The sequence below is a fragment of the Henckelia pumila genome, chromosome 3 (assembly GCF_033568475.1).
Source record: "Henckelia pumila isolate YLH828 chromosome 3, ASM3356847v2, whole genome shotgun sequence".
NCBI lineage: Eukaryota > Viridiplantae > Streptophyta > Magnoliopsida > Lamiales > Gesneriaceae > Henckelia > Henckelia pumila.
In genome coordinates this window covers 144,897,355-144,919,794 of record NC_133122.1, presented here as the reverse complement: position 1 = coordinate 144,919,794, position 22,440 = coordinate 144,897,355, and the positions used below count along the sequence as shown (strand labels likewise).

The window sequence follows — 22,440 nt, the reverse complement described above, 5'->3', positions numbered from 1 at the left end:
CCTTTAAATGCACGAATACATTGAGCAATTTATTATCATGGATTTCTAGTATAATTTTTTTAATAAAAAAATAAAGAACTTTTAATTTGTTCACACAACTAATTACACGGACGTCTTTAATTTAATCGTTATACATCTTGAAGAGAGATAGAGTTGAATTTCTTTTAGAATGATTTCCACAATTTCACATTTAAAAATTAAAAGCAATTATGAAGTGATAAACATGCATACCCTACTATATACCTGTAAAATCATGCTAAGTCAAACTCAATCTTTGTGGACTTTGGTGCTACACATGCATGCTGGATATCAAAAAAGGAGGGCTCATCTCTTCTATTATATATATATATATATATATATATATATATATATATAGTTTTGATCTCATGTATACTAGGGTGTGTGGGGTTCCACATGCACCCGTGCAACAATTTCGATTGTCTTGAAATTTTTACGATAGGATCGTCTCGAAAATGCGAATCCAACGATATATCATATGATACAAATTTCAATCTCGGTAGTCGGAAATGGAAGATGACCGGAAATTAGGTGAAATATGCAATTTCCAATCATCTTCCTGTTTCCGAACATGAGGTTGAACTTTTTATCATATGATATATCGATGAATTCGCATTTTCGAGACGATCCTACCGTGAAAATTTCAAGACAATCGGAGTTGTTTTGAGTACGGGTGCACGCAGAATCCCACGCACCTTAAGGTGCGTGGGATCAAAACTCTCTCTATATATATATATATAAAAGAAATGATATGGTGAGCAACCACCATAAGCATCTATGTGAGCACTCGCTGACGTGACATCATGCACATCCAATAGGTGAATGACACATCAACAGATTCTCACGGTGGTTGCTCACCATATTATTTCTTATATATATATATATATATATATAATCAGGTTGATTTGTCTCAGAAATTCAAGCCGATTCGATCCATCTTATATATGTATATAAATTTGTGAGACGACCATTTCACACGAGACCTTATTATAGTGTGTGGCAATACTAAATTTTTTTTAGCTCAAGACCTGACCAACCATTTTCTGAAATATATTTGTGTAGACTTTATCCAACATATTTTCTGACATATATATGAAATTGTGGATTTCTTGGAAATAATTATGAAGTGGGCTATCTGATATGTTATTTTGGAAATGATTTCATTTAATTTCTATAACTTTCTATGTTATTTTTGCATATATTTTATTACATTAAGGAAAACAACACGTGTTTTCACTTTTCAAGTGATTGCTTGAAATCCAAGAGACTCGATGTATCCTTAATGCTCTCTTTAATGGAAATGGAGTCGGGTTTATAAATTTTAGGAAAATGTTACATGCATACATTAAATTATATATTGAGTTATACATTGGACTACACATTGCACTTGAAATTAATTACAAAATTATCTTTTCACTTTATTTGACAAAAATCTTTTCAAAATACAAAAGTTATATAATTTCAAATGCAATGTGTAAATGAACGTGTAACCCTCCGTGTAAATGTAAAATCACTCTTTATATTTTAAAGTTTAAAAATATTTACTTTACAATATTATAACTTTTCACCGATCAGTCAAACGCAAGGTAAAAAAAATTTCATGCTCAGGGCCATGGCAAGTGGCAACCGTGTACATTATACAGTAGAAAAAGCAGCCAAACTGAACTTATCCTTTCCTACCAATTTTTTTTTTATTAATTTTTTTTCTAATCTTTCTATATAAAGGGAATCGGACACCACAAGACTTTTTACATTTCTAAACTTAGCTCACACATACACACACACAGAAGCTTCTAGTTAATATTAACATCTTGTTCGATCGATCTCACCCTGCCAAAACCAAAGCAAAATGGTGAAACAAGAGGATCTATACTCCACTCCAATGAACGCCAAAATGGTGGGTTCCGGCGAGCGCACCGTGGTTCTAGCGCACGGCTACGGAGCCGACCACTCGGTTTGGGACAAAGTAGTGCCACACTTGGCTCAAAACCACCAAGTTCTCGTCTTCGATTGGTGTTTTTCGGGCGCTGTCAAGGATTCGAACCTCTACGACTCCGTTCGGTGAGCCAAACACAAAAGTTCTGTTTAGTATGTTTAGTAAATGATCGTTAAGCTAAATATAATAGGATTATTATTCATCTGACATCAATATCTCAAATTTAACATGACACGATAACTCGTGTTTGAAAATCTGATGAGGAATATATATTTGTGCAGGTATGGTAGTTACAATGATTTTGCAGATGACTTGATTGGTTTGATCGATGAAATGAAGTTGAAATCAACAGTGTTCATTGGGCACTCTATGTCGGGTATGATTGGATGCATTGCTTCAATTAAAAGGCCTGATCTCTTCCAAAGGCTACTACTCGTTGGAGCTACTCCCAGGTTATTAATTAATAATTTAAACTTTATATATATGCATAATAATTAATTCACACCCATTATATTGAATTACATATATAATTCATGTATATATATATATATATATATGTGTGTGTGTGTGATTTCATTTCTTTTATTACATAATATGGGGCGGGGTGTTTTTCGCTATAACATAGGTTCGAGCTTGCACGTCTTTCATGTTCTAATAGATTTTATATGTCGATATGTACACCGTGAAGATCGGCGGCATGTTAATATTCTATTTTAAATATTTCAATATCTATTAACTTTTCAGATGATCCAAAAAAAAAATACTTGAATAAATCCTTCTAATTAATACATATATGTTTTCTTTTCATAAATGTCACTAAAAATAAAATGGATCTAGCACATGAAGTATAAGGTAAATTAGATCAAGAAGAGAGGGTAAAATTTAAATTTTCTTGTTTTTGTTTGTTTGTTTTATTTTTATTTTAAATGGTCATTGATTACTGTGAACTTTTCAACAACTTTATTATCATTTTAGTTGTTTAAAAGATACGCCAGACTCTGTGGGTTAAAAGTTAAACATTAACTAGTTAATGAAAATACAGCTAGTCTATAGCTCTATTCTATTGGATTGAACAATTAAAGATTTTTTTATGGTTGAATACGCAATCTTATTATTTTTCCATGTATAATAATATATTAATATTCTTAGGTACGCGTTGTATGACTGTAATGTACAATATACTTTTTTGTAACATTTTTTTAAAAAAAATATAAAAAAAATAACTGTACCGGAAAATAGAATAATAATAATAATTTTTTTTTTTTGAAAAAATGGGGAAAAAATGAAAAAGAAAAAAGGTCACATCATCCTACCAAAAAGGCGATCTAAGGTGCGCAGCCTTATTAAGTAAAATAAAGATAGAGATTATAAAAAAATCACAAATGATAAAATAAAATAAACCATGTGATAAACCTTGATCCAATATTTAACTTTTTCAATAACTCCAAAAAATCATTTTTAATAATTTGTAAAAAAAAATGGCCCACTATGTCTGATTTTCAGATGCACTTCTTCGTCAAATTGATAATAATAAATATTGAAAAGTTGAATGTTCCTTTCCTTTCACTGTTAAAAAAGCAACCAATTTAGACTTGTACACGAGAAGTCAATGTTTTGCGTCTTATTAATTTTTAATCTGGTCCTAAGTCCTAACAAATTCCCCAAATTTTAGCATAAGCTAAAATTAGTTAATCCACAATCTATATACACACTTTTCAATCAAACAACATTATTTAGAGTTGATATCTTGTGATAGGGGCCAAATCCAGTTATATTTACAATAATAAGTTATACTTTTATTATGTGAGTAGGTCTTTTGTGAGACAATCTCATGGATTTTTATCTGCGAAATCAGTCAACTCTACTCATATTTATAATAAGAAGTAATGCTTTTAGAATAAAAACTAATATTTTTTAAGGGTAAATCAAATAATAGACACTCTCACGAAATAACCCATGAAACCGTCTCAGATGAGTTTTTATCTTGATATAAAAAGTAATACAATATTATGGGTGATTCACTTATGATATCCGGCTCACAAAATTTATCCGTGACACTGTCTCACAAGAGTTTTTGTGTAGTATTTATTAGGGGTGTCAATTCGGGTGGGTCGTATTTGCACAATGTTACTGAAAAATTCCTTAATCCAGACCCGAATCAATCCAAAAATGACCAACTCAAATCAAAACTCGACTAAACCGATCAACTCAAACCAACTTGATTTTTTTTAATATTTTTATAAAATAATTAAATAAAAATTCAAAACACACAATAATATTTAATTCAAATACATATAACAAAATCTAAGCTTATATATAAATTAAATTTGAAATTCTAGTTATAGAAAATTTAAAATATAATTAATACAAAAAATAAAAAATTATTTTAAAATTAAAAATTTTCAAAATAAACATTATGATAAAAATCTATTATATCTACAATAATTTTTTTTTCAAAAAAATGATTCAAATATTTCTTAATTTTATATAAAAATAATAGTGTTAAAAAATTCGAGTCATCTGAGGTCAACCCAAGTTGACCCGAACCCGGTTATTTTTCGGATTAGATTTCAGGTCCAACCCAATTCAACCAAAAACCAAAAGTTCATAACTCGTTATTTTTCGGGTCAACTCGTATCGAGACGACAAGTTAGATTTATTTTTGACATCCCTAATATTTATAAGTTGCTCGTTACGGACTCACGGTTGAGTTTGTGAAGCTTAAGGTATAAATCTCATGTTCGAATCCCACAAAACTATACACTATATAAGAGCACTGCTTGCTTGAGTCTCTCTACAATCTTCCTAGATTTGTTTGATGTGTATACATGGGCGGATTCAGGAATTTTGTCGAGAGAGGGCAAAAAACCAAAGATAAAAAATAGTACTTCATCTGTTCCAATTATATAGACTTCTTTTTTAAACTCACAAATTAAGAAAAAATATTGAAAAAATGAATTTACACACAAAATCCATATTTTATCCCTACTTGATTCATTCAAAAATGGTTACATTTTTTTTCAAAACTTATTTAATAGGAGTATATTAGTAAAAAAGTTGAAACAAGATTACTAAATATATTATATATAAGCCTATATATTTGAGAAAAAAAAAAGTGATCTATATAATCGAGACACAAACAAACTAAGAAATATATCATTTTCAATACATGTAATTGAACTATCATTCAGATATTCATCTCTCATTGAATTACGAAGACGATTATTAAATGAAAAACAGAGTGGTAAACTTTGACTTCTAGACAGGGACGGATCCAGAAATTAAAATTAGAGTGAGCTTGAACTTAATTTAATATATTGTATATTATTATAAGAAAACATAATATATTTTATTTATAATATATTTTGAAACTCATTTGAAAATTTCATGAATTTAGAGTAATACAACAATAAATAAGACTTAAAATTTTTCATTTTTTTCAACACTACAATTTATTTTGATGCAACAACAAATAATTTCATTATTCAAGTAATATATTTTTCTCTCAAATCATAAAAAATATCACTTTTTAATACATTCATATCACACAAAAATTATAATTTTAAAAATTAATGTGAAACAAAAAAAATATTTCATTTGTATATGTATTTAAGACTTGAGAAGCCGAAGTCATAAGCTGAATTTTATAGAAAATTTTTAAATAATAAGCATACAAGATTTAAAATTAATACACTATTAATTATTTTTGAAATTATATATATATATATTATATATATATATTATATATATATATATATATATATATATATATAACCCAAAAAAATGGGATGTGCTATAGCCTAGCACAGCCCATACATAGATTCGTCATTGCTTCTAGATAATTGACTTAATTTTATGTGCATAATTTTAATTTTAAAATCTAAAGACATACTAGTATTTTGATATCAAAACTCAAGGAGGGGCCCCTCTTGCCCCTTAATAGATCCGCTCATGTGTGTATAGTTTGCATGTTAATGCATTATAGCTAGGGTTTACCCATGGTAGCGTCTATGGATTTCTCTAATATAAAAAATTTCTTTATAAGATAAGGTGTCGAACCGAATTGTATGTTCATAAATTTGGTTTTTATCACAGAATTTAACATAAATAGAATAATAATGACACACGACTTGATTTTAGAAATTTCAAAGATGTGATGGATTACTTTGACAAAATATAGCAGCCATACATATTAAAGTCATATTTGTTTGTTTGTTAATATACAGTACAAATATACTAACAATGGGCCACATAAATTACGTGTGTAACATACTGCGTAACGATTTGGAAGTAATCTTCCATCGTTTTAATAAAACATATTCAATTAATAATCTGTTCGAAATAAAAATACATGAGGTCAATCGTATGATCGATTTAATAGAGTATTTGTGCTTATTATACAGAAAATAAGCTATTCATAAAATTGGAAAAGCAGACCAGATCACTAGAATATCAAGGCTAGTTCCGAAATAATATGGAAAATTTCAATTTTAGTCTATTAGTGGTCTGTTTTTTGTATATAACACGTCAATGTTTGATTTTTCGTCCAATAATTTGGATTTTTTGTTTTGTGTTTTTTTTTGGCACGAAGCTTAAACCCATGTAATATTATTATTTGACACTGGTGTTTTTTCTTAATTTGTAGCTCCTATTAATGAAATTAAATCTATATTATAAACATTGTGATAAATCTAAATAAAAATGAAAGAGGAAAATAAAACAAAACAAAACGATATCCAATATTTCAAAATGAGATGAGAAAAGCTTATCGTTTTTCTTCATTTTTACTTAGATATGTTATAATATAAGTTTTTTAGTTATCGGATGAAAACAAACGATTGGGAAACGAAAAAAAAAAAACATAACTTAAATTAAATTACAATTTTCTTGTAATAATACAAGAACGATAGGTTGATTTAGTTATCGGATGAAAACAAACATAGATTGGGAAACGAAACAAAAACATAACTTAAATTAAATTACAATTTTCTTGTAATAATACAAGAACGATAGCAATAATACATATATATATATATATATATATAGAAACAACAGCAATTCATATCGCCATTATTCTGGTGTATAACTTTTCAAAGCTAATTGATTGATTGAACTTTTTTATTATTAATAGTGATTAAACTTTGAAATAGTTATCATATCATATATTAATTCAAAGTATCGAAAAGGATGGGGAAATATATGGGAAAAGTTCAGAGATTTTTTATTTTTATTTTGAATATGCAAAGTTCAGAGACTGGGGAAGGGAAAGGGAGAATGTAAGATGTATGGCAATTATTGGTGGATGATTAATTTACTAGTTGATATCGATTTTGGTAGTAAGTCTATTAAATGGAAAAAATGGTACATATTTTTGTCTGCTTACTTAAAAAGATGGACTGAGCGTGGTTGATATAATAAAAAATTAATAATAAAAATATTTTATATGTGCTAGTAGCCATCTACGATTAGTTTATTATGAATAAAAATTGTTGGAGTTAAGTTAATAATTAGATTAATAATAATTTTAATTGATTATATTTGTAACCATTTAGCTATAATCTGTGAAATGATATTATGCATGACGTGCTACCTTTTATTTGTTTACATAATGAAAGTAATACTGTCATTTGAAAAATAATTTGCTTGGTGAGATAATGTGTAATATCGTCATTTAGATATTTTTTATATATATAATATATAGTATAGACAGTATAATAAATCTAATTAATCAATTATAATGTTGATAAATGATCTAATACAGATTGGCAAACCTTGGAGACTACGAAGGAGGATTTGAGATGTCTGAGATTGACCAAATATTCTCCAACATTGAGCACAACTACGAGAAATGGACTGCAAATTTTGCTTCTCTTGTGGTGGATTCAGCCGATCCTCTTTCAACGCAAAAGTTCGAAAACTGTTTGAAAAGAATGAGACCTGAGATTGCTTTGCACTTGGCCAAGACCGTCTTCTTAGGCGATTATAGGGACATCCTCGAAAAAGTGTTCGTCCCGTGCCACATCATCCAGACGACAAACGACGTGGTGGTGCCAAGCTCGGTCACCGAGTTCATGAGGAGGAAGATCAGGGGGAAACATGAGGTGCACCTTATCGACACCGACGGTCATTTCCCTCAGCTGACTTCGCCCCTCGAGTTTCTCGACGTGTTAGATGGGATCCTGGATTTTTAATCTGGCCTATATATGTTGTTTTGTACGTAGTTGCAGCTGAGGTATTAGTATGTTGTTTCGTGTTTCTTGTTTCTTGTTTTGTCGTAAGTTGTTTTGGTGTGATATATGTTCATGTAATTTGCTTATTGGAAACAATTGATTATGTATATGATTTGGAGGAGTATAGCTGAGTGGCTTGAGATTGATACGTGCATATTCATGATGATGTATTGAAGTTAGGAACGTTGTAAAATGCATCACTTCATCTAATATAGATACTCCACCCAATTTCACCTATTATATTTCTTGACTCGACTCCTTGTTATAAATCACTATATAAATTTTCATAATTTTGTAAAGATTACTATAAGAATCATTAGATTTAGTTTATTTAGATCTAGGGCCCGTGTTTGCATAGCATACAAAATTATGAAAATCTTAGATCCGCCTCTTTATAAATAAGCTAAATCAAATTATTCTTATAGTAGTTTTTTGTCCAAATTGTTAAGAAAAAAACTTGTACTTAACTCAACTCCAAAAACTAGTTCAAGGGGAAGGTTGTCCTTATCTATATAAAGAACTCACAGGAGGAACTCTAATCAACCGATATGTGACATATTTTACATAGGGTTGTCCTTGTTTATATAAAGACTCTCAAAAAGTCTATCCAACCGATGTGAGGACATATTTCAACACATAATTGTCCTTGTCTATATAAAAAAACTCTCAGTAACTCTTTATTTATGAACTCTTAGGAGGAACTCTAATCAATCGATGTGATACATATTTCAAAATTTAGGTTTTAATTCATTATCTTAGTTTTTGTCTTTTTTTTTACAATTTTAGTAAATTTTTTTTACGTCACATCAATGTAACGCTAACGTGTAGTGTCATCAGTGTCTCCGATAAAAAAAACTAAAATTAAAAAAATAAAAAAAAAATTGGAAGGTACAGAAGACCATTTCACTTCACAAGTATAGAGTTCTTAATGCACAATATATCAATGATCTTCGAACCAAGAATGTATTTGAGAAACAATCTATTGATGAGACTGTCAAAACCATAGCTGATGTCAGTTGTCCTTGTCTATATAAGGAACTCCCAGGAACTCTATCTAACCGATATGTCATGTGTGACATATTTCAACACACCTCTCACACGCCTAAAAATAAACATCTGGAGCGTGAAGATATTAATGGGTGACCCCCCAACTATGGGAGGCCAAACACAAAACGGTGGGCCTGACTCTGATACCATTATTAAAAAATGAACTTGGACTTAACTCAACCCCAAAAAGTAGCTCGATAAAGAGGTTTGTTCTTGTCTATATAAATAACTCTCAGGAACTCTATCTAACCAATGTGAGATATATTTCAACACAATTCGATTAGTTTATCACGCTCATTCAAGATAGCAACATATAGCAATTGATAATAAATAAATTAATAGGTAGCCCATCTTCCCATAAATTTTTTTTTCATATGATTTCCGTAGGAGTCTTGAAGAATTAAACATATTTAGGTAATATTTACAACTTTTAAAAAAAGTTATTATGGATTTTTTATTAATAAATTTGTAAAGGAAAAATTCATATTCATTTATTTTTAGAGATCGCAAACTCTACCTTAGAATCCGAGTAAAACACATCATATAAATTACAAATATTATTTTATTTCATCTTTGAGATAAATGTACTTGTGAGTCGTGATTATAGAAAATGCAAGTATGGCCCTGCTAAAATAGGAAACGATAGCCAGGAGTAAAGGAGCCCATTTGAACGTGTCAATGCCAGGTGAAGACTTGTTTAATATAAGGTTATGTTAAATATTCATTTTTTTTTCAAAAATTAAAAAAATGAAATTTGATGCACGACTTCTAAAAAAAATGAAATTTGACGCACAACTTCTAATTCTTGTAAGACCGTCTCATATGCCATAGGTGAGAAAAAATTCTGATTGAACGAAACACATAAAAAAATATTACTTTATAATGAAAATATAAATTGAGTCAACTCGTCTAATTGATATAGATCTGTGAAAAAAAATACCTTCGAGAACCATTCTTTCGAAATGTAAATTGAAAACAAACAATTTAACATCCTCTAATGAGTGCAATACACTCCACAAAAATGCTAGGAATTAATTTTATGTATCATTAGACGCTCCTGAGTCCTGGGAATGAAAGTCCAAGTAATAAAGTGAAAGTCCCTAAAAACACGATAATTCATAACAATGTTGTAGGATCCAATTAGGTTAGAAAATATCTTCTAAGATTAAGAAAAGTGCAGTTGTACGATGGATATTTAGGCTCTCTTCGAACAAATATTTATAGAACGTTTTTATAAAAATGTTTTTTAATTTATAAAATATTTTAAAAATAAATATTTGTTTTAACAACTATTTTATAAAAATATTTTTACAATTGAAAATTAGTATGTTTTTTTTTCATCATTACTTTCAATTTTTCAAAGAAACCGAGAGGTGTGAGTTGCTTTTCGTTAAGACATATAATTTAGAACCAAACATATACTTCAATTTTTTAAACTTATAAAACACTAAAAAAAATGTTCTTAAAATAATTATCCAAACAAACCTGTATCTCTTATTAAAAATAAAGACCTCTTACATCTATATGTGAACCAGAAATGCTAGAGCTATAAGAAATGCTAGAGCTATAGATTTGATGTCTTATACATAGGAGGGACAACGTGACTCTCATCGTACGTAGCATTAAATTCATCTACTATAACTATGACAATTTATTCAAAATATATTTGAGCCTACCCTCAAGTACTTTTTATTCATTGTCCGTTCATGAGCTGAGCATCCGAGGAATTATCGGAAAAATTGAGAGAACGAACCTGGTCAATCATTTTTTTTAAAAAAAATATTTACGAGAGTTGGATGAAAAAAAAATTCCTGGGATTTTATTGGGAATGATCCAAATACCTTTGAAAAATGATTCAAGAAGTAGAAGTGGCAAAAAAAAAAAGAAAAAAGAAAAAAAGAGAGGAGAATTACATATAATAAAGTATGAATGGTAACGTTTAACGAAGCCTTTAATTATGAGTATTTTGTTTGTCTATTTTAGGAAACCCATTGGGCCTTAACTTTAGAGGTTGGGCCCATCTCGAAAACTCGAGGACAAAGCTCACGTGCTCCCATCTCGGAAAAATTCGTTGGCCATGATTGTGTAGTCAATTAATTTATTTTGGCTTTTGGGTCATATTTTAGATACCATGAGTTGGCTATTAATTTATGCTTTTTTTATTTTGTGCCTAAAATCAATGTGTTTCGTCCATTAGTTCTTCCTACTTTTTTTCTTTCTTTTTTGACTCTTACGACAGTCTCGTATGCCAATTTTATAAAATGAATCTTCAATAACTTATAAAAAATGACATTAATAGTAACAATAAGTGACAAAAAAATGACATTGATAGGTAACGATAAGTGACAAAAAATGCATTTGACATTAGATAATTTTTAGTGTAATTAATTGTTTTTTTCGTCTCGATTATACGGTCTTATTTTTTTCGCACAGATTAATAAAAATCATTGGAAATGTTAACTATATACAAACTTCTCATTTTATCTCCATTTAATATATTCAAAAAATGGTTGCACAATGTTTAAGACGTAGTTAATAGATATATATTTTGGTAAAAGAGTATAAAAAATATTACTAATTATAGTGTTTAGGCACCGTTTGGTCCCCGTGATAATGGGTGATAGGGAAAACAATTATGCTTTAATATGTGGTTTGGTGCAAGTACATGAGAAATTCAATTTTCCTTGGGCCAGTCACATTTCACAGTTGGTCTCGTAAAACGCATCACAAGGTCAAAATATTTATCAGGATAAGGGATAGTACTTTACGATAATGCCCTCATTTACTCCACAAAAGTTCTCTCATTCACCTAACTTCATTTACTCGCAAAAAAAGGGGGGAAACCATGGCTTCATCGCTACAGTACTGAGATGTAGTGAACGTGAAGATACAAGTCAAAAGCAGGATCTGAAGTAATGTTCAGCTAAAGTTTGTTTCCTTTTCCAACAATAAAACATATCTCAAAAATCATAATCCCACAATCCATATAAAAAAAAAATCATTCATAACAACATAAACTGCTCTTCTCGGCACAGATCGACAAAAATAAAACCAACGAAACTTACTCTCATATCTTTGGGTACGTTAAATCATCTTTCCATGGAAGGCCTTTCTGAAAAAGATTAGGGTGAGATCGGTGAGAAGATGGCTATTTGAGGTCCAATTATTTAACCTGGCAATGTATCTTCCTTTTTCTAAACTTAAAAAAAAAATCTTTTTGAAATATTGAACAAGGGAATTTTAGGATCTGCATGAATTTGTAAATATTAACCTATCAATTATCACAAACACCAAACACTATATGATATGACTACTTACGATTAATCAATCAAACCAAATATATTATGACTTATCAAAATATATTATTTATTTTAATCTTTCATATTGTTATCCTTATATTTATAATTCGTATATTTATCTCATTCTCAAACCAAGCGGTATCTAAGTCTATATATTCGAGATAAATATAAAAAAATGTAATATATATAATCGAAACGAATGAAGTAAATTAAGTTGATGTGTGTGTTAAATGTGAATTATACAATTAATAATTATTTTATTATTCACAGCAAAAGGTAAATGTATGTAATCACTGATTGGATTGTGGTTTACCCATTTGCTTCATAGGAGTCCACACTAATCCAATAGTTTTCCTACAGGGCAAGAACTTATCTTTGTGTAAAATTGAAAATGCTTGTTTTTTTAATAGTTCAATTTTTTCAAGCTTTTTTAATAGTTCAATTTTTTTAAAGGACTCAGGTAATTATTCAGATTTATGTTATTTGCATGTCATATATAATATAACATTATAAATCAATATCTAAAAATTCAATAAATAGTTATTATTATTATTATTATTATTATTATTATTATTATTATTATTATTATTATTATTATTATTATTATTATTATTATATCAAAAAATTGGTCAATTATTAAATGTGGACTTCATTGACTCCGAAAATAATGATCAATAATATATTATATAAAAAAATTGGTCAATTATTAAATGTGGACTTCATTGACTCCGAAAATAATGATCAATAATGAACTGAAAGGAAATAAATACATGACATGGTCCATTCCAACCAACCCCACAAAACAATGCCACTATGCCACCATCATTCTATACAAAAAATTAACTTCTTTTCACAATCAAATCAAACTAGAGAATAAATGAAGAATACACCTCTCCAAAAGAATATAAGAGCTAAAATTCACAGGATCCCATATAAGGAGAGCCTCCTGGAGTTGGATCAAATTTCAGACGATTCTCACGACCTCAAGGCGTGACGACACCCGGTGGAGGCGTTTGGCCGTCTGATCCTCCCCTTAATGCGTCGTCCGACGACTGTTGCACGCCATCATCTGTGTCGCCTCGGTTTATTTCCTCGATCATCTTGAGAACTTCTTGCATGGGAGGCCTTTGGTCTGGGACAGTCGCCACACAGGCCATTCCTATCTGTAGAAGCTGCACCATCTCCTCCTCCACGTTCTGATACCTCATGAGCTCCACGTCGAACACCTCGGCCGTCCATTCCTCCCTCACAACGCTTTGGACCCATCTTGGTAAATCGATCCCTTCTTCGCCTAGAGAGGATTGATTAGGTGCTTTGCCGGTTAATAGCTCTAATAGTAGTACCCCGAAGCTATAAACATCGGATTTGGTGGTGACTCTTCGAGTCTCTAGCACCTCAGGAGCACGGTAGCCCATTACACGGTGGCTAGGAGGTGTCGAGCTTGAGAAGAGGGGATTTAGTCCGAAATCTGATACTGATGCATCGAGGTTGTCTTGTTTGAGGAGGATATTTGACGACTTGATGTTTCCATGAACTATATTTTCAGAAACATGGAGGTGGGCAATCCCTCTTGCAGCACATAATGCTATTCTCAGTCTGCTGTCCCAGTCTAGGGGAGAGCGGCCTGAGCCACGGCTACCTGTTAAATGATCATACATTAGCACTGTTTTCTAATGCTATTCTCGGCCCGAGTGTCGATCAAATGCTGGAACCAATGCATTTGAGAATAGAAAAACAGGGCAAATGGAATGTAACAGACCATAGGCTCGACTGTGTGAGATATTTCTAGCAATGCTGAAACCGAGTAGGCATTAAATACCATAAGTTTCCACATCTACGCTACATAGTCGTAGAAATCAACTTCGTGTGAGGCGCCCGAACAACAATTTGCTAATGCAACATACAGAACTCAAGAGATACCATCAAATTTAGACACAGAACTTAGTCCTGAATCAGTTGTAATCAAGAAGTTGAAAAGAAACAAAAACGCTTGCTTCCCGAAAACAGACCCTCCTCGGATTCTCCACATTTTTCGTTTCTTGGTACAATCATCAATAGTAAAACCATCATCATTTCTAATCGAATACCATAAACAACCACTCAGAAGAAAAGGCAATATAAAGGGACAATCAACCAGCACAATCATTAAACGACAGGCCCCGGTGCCTACTCGGCTACTCCGTTCAATCGATTAGGTACACCCTCATGTAGCATAATCATTTGGATCAAGGACTATTTCTTGTTTCATGTATCACCAAAGGCAGATACTTGAACAATGAAAATGCTTCCGTAAAAAACATTTCAAGAAAAAGTGGCAGCTGTACGCAACTACTTCATGGGCCCATTCTTAAACTTCTTTTTTTGAGTGAATATGGTATACATATTGCCCCCTACATGTGCACACGCCATCAAAATAGCACAAGATTTATTGAAAGGTCAATTCTTGGTTCTCAAATGGGCATGGGTCGAATCTAAGTAATAAAAGGAGTAACATATATGATGGAATACATATCAAAATATGTGTGTGATATAAGGGGAAATTTCATGCTACTTTAGGATAATATCCGAAGGATGCATCCCATCATCGATATTTAATAATAGGAAATGTAGGATTCACTAAAAAAACTCAATGAATTCCACATGAATCGGTAAATGTCTACCATTGAATGCATACTTAGGATAGTTCAATGAATTCCACATGAAATGGTAAAAGTCCATCATTATGCACTCTGAGAATACTACCTTGAGGGTAACATCTCATTACCCGGATACATGTTCCACAGAAACATATTTTGCAGTCTACGTAAATCTTTAAAATATTCGTGTAAATTGGAAAGAAAGCATGATAGTGGCGTGACCACACATATAACGTCAAGATAAGGAAAAGTCGTTCACATTTAACAAAACGTTAAAGAGGGAAAAAAAAAAAGAGGAAAATAAAGAGGTAATCAATTTTATTTTTATTTATTTTTAAATCCTTTCATTCATTAGTAAAAAAAAACAAAGGTGAGAAGCATGTGTATGGGTACTTGCCTTGCCATGTGGTGAATAAGAGCCAAGGCCACTCCAATTGCCACTCATATAATGTTTTCACAATTTTGAGGAATTTTCAATTTAGCATATAGTTTTCATATTGTTTAATGAATATTGCATACCAAAACGATTCAAACCATATGAATGGGTCTACATTCTTGATTCTACACAAAATGTAAACTCTTGCATTAAGAAAATAAGCCGGCCAAGAACAACAAGGGTTACCTATTAAACATGAACAACTAAAACTAAATAAAAGTAATTAATGTTATAAGGTACTAAATGTGGGTTCAAACTAGAATTCTGACATGGTAGGTGGAGACTCCAAATCTCCAATTATTGATTGAAAACAAGTGGCATTTCCGTAGTGGGCAACATTTCAATATGTGAGCAATAAAGTCTCGGCCTAATTAACCAAGAAAAAGAAATCTCAGCTGGAATTTCCATCGACTTTAAAAATACATTTCCAGGCCAACTTTTCGTAGCTTTCACTACTCACTTTTAATGAATATTAATTAACAAATTTAATTGTGGTTTTAATATTTGTAAAACGATTAGAACCAAAATAAAAAGCAACATTTAAATTAAATAACATAGTACCCTATATATCTTACTTCCAAAACCTTGGCTTTTGAACGAATCAAACCAAACCAAACCAAACCAAACATCACCAATTAGTTTATGCCTCTCGCCGACGAGATAAGATAATTTTGATGATGTATAGGGTCGCAACCAAGAATTCTAGCAACAAGATTTGGACAGATTTGAGAAGAATAACAAGGATTCCTTCACAAAATTAGTCGTAATTTTTTTTTTAAAAAAAAAAAAGTTTTCTCAAGTTCACATTAATAATCCGCAACAAAATCTTGGAATTAGTAGTTGAAAAACGGGAAGAAAAGGAAGACAAGATCTTGCTAAATGAAATTAAAACCAGGCAAGGTGCAAACAGAAACACAAGATAACGAAAACCTTGAAGCAAGAAATTGAGATGTAGAAGTAAATAACCAATAAAGATTCAGCATTAGATGAACAAGAAGAGGAAGAATTACCATGAAGAAGAGCAGATAAGCTTCCAGCAGGCAAGTAATCATAGACCAGCAATTTCTCATCCTTTGAATAGTAAAAAGCTCTCAAATTAAGCAAATTCTGATGCCTCACATTGCCCAGATTCTGCATTAGCTCCTCGAATTCTTTCTTAGCATACGCTACGTCCTTGAGCCTTTTCACCACAACAATGGTACCTTCTTCCAACACTGCTTTGTAGCTTGTTCCCACGCTCCCTTTCCCCAACACTTCTGCCGAGGCCCTCAGCAGATCCTCCAAATCAAAACTGTGGCCCCCGTCGGGGATGAAAACAAGCTTACTGGGCTGCGCTAGAGGACCCCCTGAGACGTCCTCTCTCGATGAAGATGTTCCAGCCTCCCCCACCGCCATTGCCGCTGCTGTTGTTATGGGAGGTTTGGGAGCTTTTGAGCTTTCTTTGGCCCTTCTTCTTCTTCTCAAGAGAAGGAAAACTATTGCGAGTATGAGTAGAAGTAACAGTACTCCGGCGGCAACCGATATCCCGATGATGGCGGCCGTGGAGAGTTTCTTGTGTTTCTTGTGGGGAGTGGTGATGGGAGGCGATGTTGGAGAAGGAGTCGGGGAGGGGAAAAATGGGTTGCACGGAGGCAATGGGTCGCCGCACAAATCGACGTTGTTCGCGAATGCGGCCGCGGGGAATTTCGCGAACCCCGTGGGGATTGAACCGTTGAGACGGTTGTTTGCGACGCTGAAATCGACGAGGTTTGGTGGGACATTGCTAGGAATCTTGCCCGTGAATCCGTTGTTCTCAAGAAAAAGTCCCGTCAAACTAGTGAGATTCCCGACCGAAAACGGAATCCCGCCGGTGAAGTTGTTGGACGAGAGGTCCAGCCGAGTGAGCCGACCCATGTCGGCGATACTCGCCGGAAAATCACCGCTCAACACATTGTTCTGGAGGTAGAGGCTTCGGAGCAGCTTGAGTTGGGAGAAATCAGGCGGGATCCCTCCGGCCAGCCGATTGGCTCGCAGGCTCAAAACTCGAAGCTGAGTGAGCCGACCCAGTGTGTTCGGAGGTATACTCCCGATGAGCCCAACACCGGGAAGCCTCAAAAAATACACAGAAGAATTGGTGGCATCGCATCCCACGCCGACCCAGCCGCACGCCGATTCGGCCTGGTTCCACACCAGGCGTTTCTCGTGTGGAACTTGCGAGAGGAAGGCCAGCAACGCTTGCTTATCCTCAGTCGGCTCCGAGCCGGCTCCGCCAAAGCTCAGCAGCAACACCCAATACCACATCAGCAAAACCAGACAAAACCCATCTCCCCGCCAAAAATTCCCCGCCATTTGAGCTGCTTAATCACCTGCAAGAATCCAAAGCAATGGCGAAAAAAATTAATGGGTCACGGAATAAAATCGATCCCAGGAAGAAGACGCCATTGATGGATAGAGAGAATAATGTGAGGTGAGGTTTACGCGAAATCTGAAACGTGAGCCACTACTACTACTACGACTGTCTGTCTGCCTTTTGTCGACTTGCAACTCATTCTTCCATCATCATCATCCATCTATCGCTGCCTGCCGCTGCTTCTTTTTTTATTATTATTATTATTATTATTATTATTATTATATATTTTAGAATTTCAAAAGTTGATTATTTTATTGAAAAGTCAAATTAAATGTAATTTATTTTGCTAAATCGTATCGATAATATATATTTATTCTTGTTGTTATTATTATTACCATGTTTCGATAATCCGATTTCCGTAAACAAGAAAATATTGATTTTGGTGAATTTTATTTCTGGATGGATTAAATAATCCTGACTACTCTTCTCCGAGTTTTTTCCATGTATATATATATATATGAGGGAAAAATTGTTGGGATGATTAGTATATTGTCTTAGTTTGTTTCCATGGGTGATGTTTATAATAATTGATATTATTATTTTGTGCAGGTCTTTTTTATTTTTAATTTTAAAAAAATTAATTCCAAAAATACTCCAACATATAAGAGTTTACACATATACTGCAAAACGATGTCCATAGGAGCAGATGCTGCCTTTGTGGCATTTTTTTTTATTAATTATATAATTTATAAATAATATTATACCATCCATTATTTTTTTGTTATCAATTATAGTCCAATTTTATTGATAGCGTTTGGAAACAAAATTATTTTATTTTAAAAGTGTATTTTTAAATAAAAATTGATTTATTTGAAAAATATTTTGAAAATCTATTTTTTATTAATTATATAATTATTAAATAATTTTTTAATATATATTATTTTTTTTTATCAATCTTTGTTATTTTTTTCTCAAAAAAATTTAAATTAGTAATTTTAATTTTCGAATTGATGATCTACTAAAACATTATTATTAAATAACAAAAATAAAAAAATGTAACATGATTATTTTTGTAAAAAAATATAATTACAGTTCACACAAAAGTAATAATTTTTTTATATACTGAATATATATTCTAAATAAAATTAATGAATTATCAATAATATGTTAGTGTTTGTTTTTTCACTCAACGACCTGAATAACTTATATAATGATGAAATGAACATTATACAATATTTGATAATTAAATAATTTTATTTAATTTTGATTAAAATTAAATTTGTCTACTCGATTTTTAATTAGACCAATTTGTTTTTGTCCAGAGTACTGAGTGTGATCCACTTGTATCAGATACCTAAACGAATTAAAATACGCTGGTAACCATACTAATGAAATTTTTAACTTAAATCTATTTTTTAATAACAAAAAATATGTAATATAAATTAAATTTAAATTTTATATATTTAAAAATGGGTTTGATAAAAACAAATATATTTATTTAATTTAACCAATTTTTGATAAATATTTCTAAAAACAAACAACTGTGTGCGTTTGGATTAAAAATATAAATTATGAAAGTACTTATTATTTTTTTAAAAGCACTTAATTAAACTAAAATAAGTGTTTTTCTAAATCCAAAATTTGCAACTTTTCAAAATATTTTTCAAATAACTCAAATTGAAAAAATACTTTAGTATATTATCAAGGTAAAATTATTACAACTTTTATTTAAAAAAAATACACTTTCAAAAAAAATAATTTTATTTCCAAACGCACTCAACAAAATTGGACTATAATTGATAACTAAAAATAATATGTGGCATCGTCCGCTGTTAGTATCTGCAGTATTTGTGTACACCCTTAAATGTTGGGGTATTTTTGAAATTAATGTTTTTAAAAATTAAAAATAAAAAAACCCTATTTTGTGCGCGGGCTTATGTGTAAAATAAATCATATAATAGTTACACAAAAACTCTTGTAATACGATTTCACGGGTCAATTTTGTGAGTCGGATCTTTTATTTGGGTCACCCATGAAAAATATTACTTTTTATGTCAAAAATATTACTTTTTATTGTAAATATGAATTGTATTTATCCGTCTAAAATATGAGTATATTTCGTTTTTTTTTTTAATGTACGAAATCAATTAAATACCAATCTATGTTTTATTTTAGCTCAAGTGCAAAAAACATGTTTTCGTTGTTATTCAAAACATGTATTCAATGATTTCATTTTTTTTTTTTTAAAAATTATTTACATGAGAGGTTCATGATTTCTTAAGTTGATCCAATATAATGAGGATGATAAAGATAATTAGTTACAGTTTTAGAAGATCACCCTGATACTAGCCCGAAAATCTTGATTTCCTCCGTTGACCCAATATATGAGGATGATGAAGAAGGATCCTTAGATACAACTTTTGGTACTTAGCGTCTCATCAACCCATAAATCGTGATATTAATCTGGATAAATGTACTTAATAGCCTTGTGTTATTATTCAAAATGTGTATCCAATAATTCACATTTTTAAGATATCACCCTATAAGTATCATCTCGGATTCTCGATAACTCAAAAACCGCGATGTAAACATATTCAATAGCTTAATTTGGATTAGTTCGTTTCCATTAAATTAATCGAGATATATTTGAGATTTTATTCTCTATGTGCTTAATTTTTTATTTTTTTTTGAAGCAAAATATTATCTTCTTACTTATGATATACTTGTGAAGTATACGAGTTTCATTAAATGCTTAACTTTAAAGTACTTTTCTCTAATTATAAAAGCATGCGATAACTATGAGCATAAATTTGTATGGATTATTTAAGAATAATTGATAACTTATTAAATTTGATAAATAAGTTCGAGAGAAAATCGGACAGAGAGGTTAGAGAAAAAATTGAGATAATTTTGTTATTGATATCCAACTCAAATAAGATGTGTTAAGATCAGTAGATACCACGTATAAACCAATTGCTAACTAGGGTATTTTTATTGACTCTATGCACAAATGATCTTTATATATAAAATTTTATGTGTCTGCTTATGCAAGCTATATAAATAATTTAAAACATTGAATATAATATAATAAATGAACGATGAAACCGTAAATGTGATTATTGTCATGAAAAACATTAATTATTGTATATTCTAAATTTGTTCTCCGTTGATTGGGTTTCCTAAATAAGGATAAAAGTTGCTCGTGTTCAGGACTAGCATATGTAATTTTATTTACCACGTTTCATTGGTATATAAGAACATAAAGATGTTCACACATACATGTGGGTGTTTATAAGATGAGTTCACTGAACTACCCTTACTCGAACTTTCTAAGTGGTTATCATTTATCAAGTGGATATAATTCGTGATTATGATTGTACACCATTAGTTCTCATGATCCGAGACAATTCCGAGCTTCTACATAATAGTGCTATGTTTTGACTCGTTTATTGACTACACGAGGTTCATTGAGTTGAGAGATTTGGTGTAGTCGCAACACATGTAAAAATCAATGCATTGTAGTATAGGATTCACGTCTTGCCTACCGGCATGAATATCCTGTTTGATTTGAAATAGAGCTGACAAAATGAGTTAGATCCGTCGCGACATACAAAATAGATGGATTGGGTTGACAATTTTTTAACCTGCCTAAAAGATAGGCCGCCCCGCCTAATGGTGGTTTTTGGTGAGTTACGGGTTGGCCTGCCAAAACCCGCAAAATTACACTAGGTTGGCTCGGCCCGCCACCTAAAATAGGTGGGTTGGGTTGATGTTTTTCCAACCCGCCTAAAATGTGGTCTGGTCCACCTTGCCCTGCAGGTATTCGACTAGAGCAAGATATGTGATTTAGGAAAAAATATTTCTCTGGTTGCACAAATGCAATTATGTATTCTATGAGATGCTTCAAATGGTTATCAAAATTCAAACAACCTTTGATATATTAGTAGTTGTAGATTTGATCGCGATATATAAGATGTAAAGACAATACTGTACAGTAACTACAACAGATAAGTTATTGCAAGCACTATTAATGATACCCATTGAATCATGAGCGATGCTACAAGGTGTTCTTACCATGATTCGATGCATCCAATAAAAAATCATTTATGATATTCTTATGATCAAGGAGTTGATATATATAATGAGACTAATTAGGGCGAGCTCGTATAAAATATGATTTATTGAATTACAAGAAGTTGCGAACTCACAACTAACTGTACACTTGAATCATTGAGATTTACATAAGTATTTGTTTCAATATTCTCATTGAGATAACAAGTCAAATGAGTTGAATTTGGCGAAATAAACTTGCATGATTGAACATCATGAATTTGTTAAAGATTTTTAAGTAATTTCTATTTTATGAAGTTTCAAGAGTGGACAAGTTAAAAATTGGCGGTTTTCTTATTTGGATTAAGTGGTTTCCAAATTTTGGATTTTTCGACATAATAACTAGTTATTTACACTCATCATATCGATGATATTGGATTGACGATCGAAATTATGATG

At 31.4% G+C, this 22,440-nt stretch overlaps 2 protein-coding genes across 2 annotated transcripts; one reads left to right on the top strand and one right to left on the bottom strand.

Annotated features, from left to right (window-relative positions):
- Positions 1-1,790: 1,790 nt before the first annotated feature.
- LOC140891942 (strigolactone esterase D14) lies at positions 1,791-8,332 on the top strand. The gene is made up of 3 exons (XM_073300649.1): positions 1,791-2,079; positions 2,236-2,406; positions 7,716-8,332. Exons 1-3 carry the CDS (start codon positions 1,868-1,870, stop codon positions 8,143-8,145), a joined length of 813 nt encoding a protein of 270 aa, XP_073156750.1. The 5' UTR covers positions 1,791-1,867; the 3' UTR covers positions 8,146-8,332.
- A 4,920-nt stretch (positions 8,333-13,252) lies between these two features.
- On the bottom strand, positions 13,253-18,167 carry LOC140886588 (probable inactive receptor kinase At2g26730). The gene is made up of 3 exons (XM_073293248.1): positions 18,060-18,167; positions 16,613-17,947; positions 13,253-14,169 (listed from the first exon to the last, which is right to left on the bottom strand). The coding sequence occupies exons 2-3, from the start codon at positions 17,928-17,930 to the stop codon at positions 13,514-13,516; spliced, it is 1,974 nt and encodes a 657-aa protein (XP_073149349.1). The 5' UTR covers positions 17,931-17,947; positions 18,060-18,167; the 3' UTR covers positions 13,253-13,513.
- Positions 18,168-22,440: the final 4,273 nt, after the last annotated feature.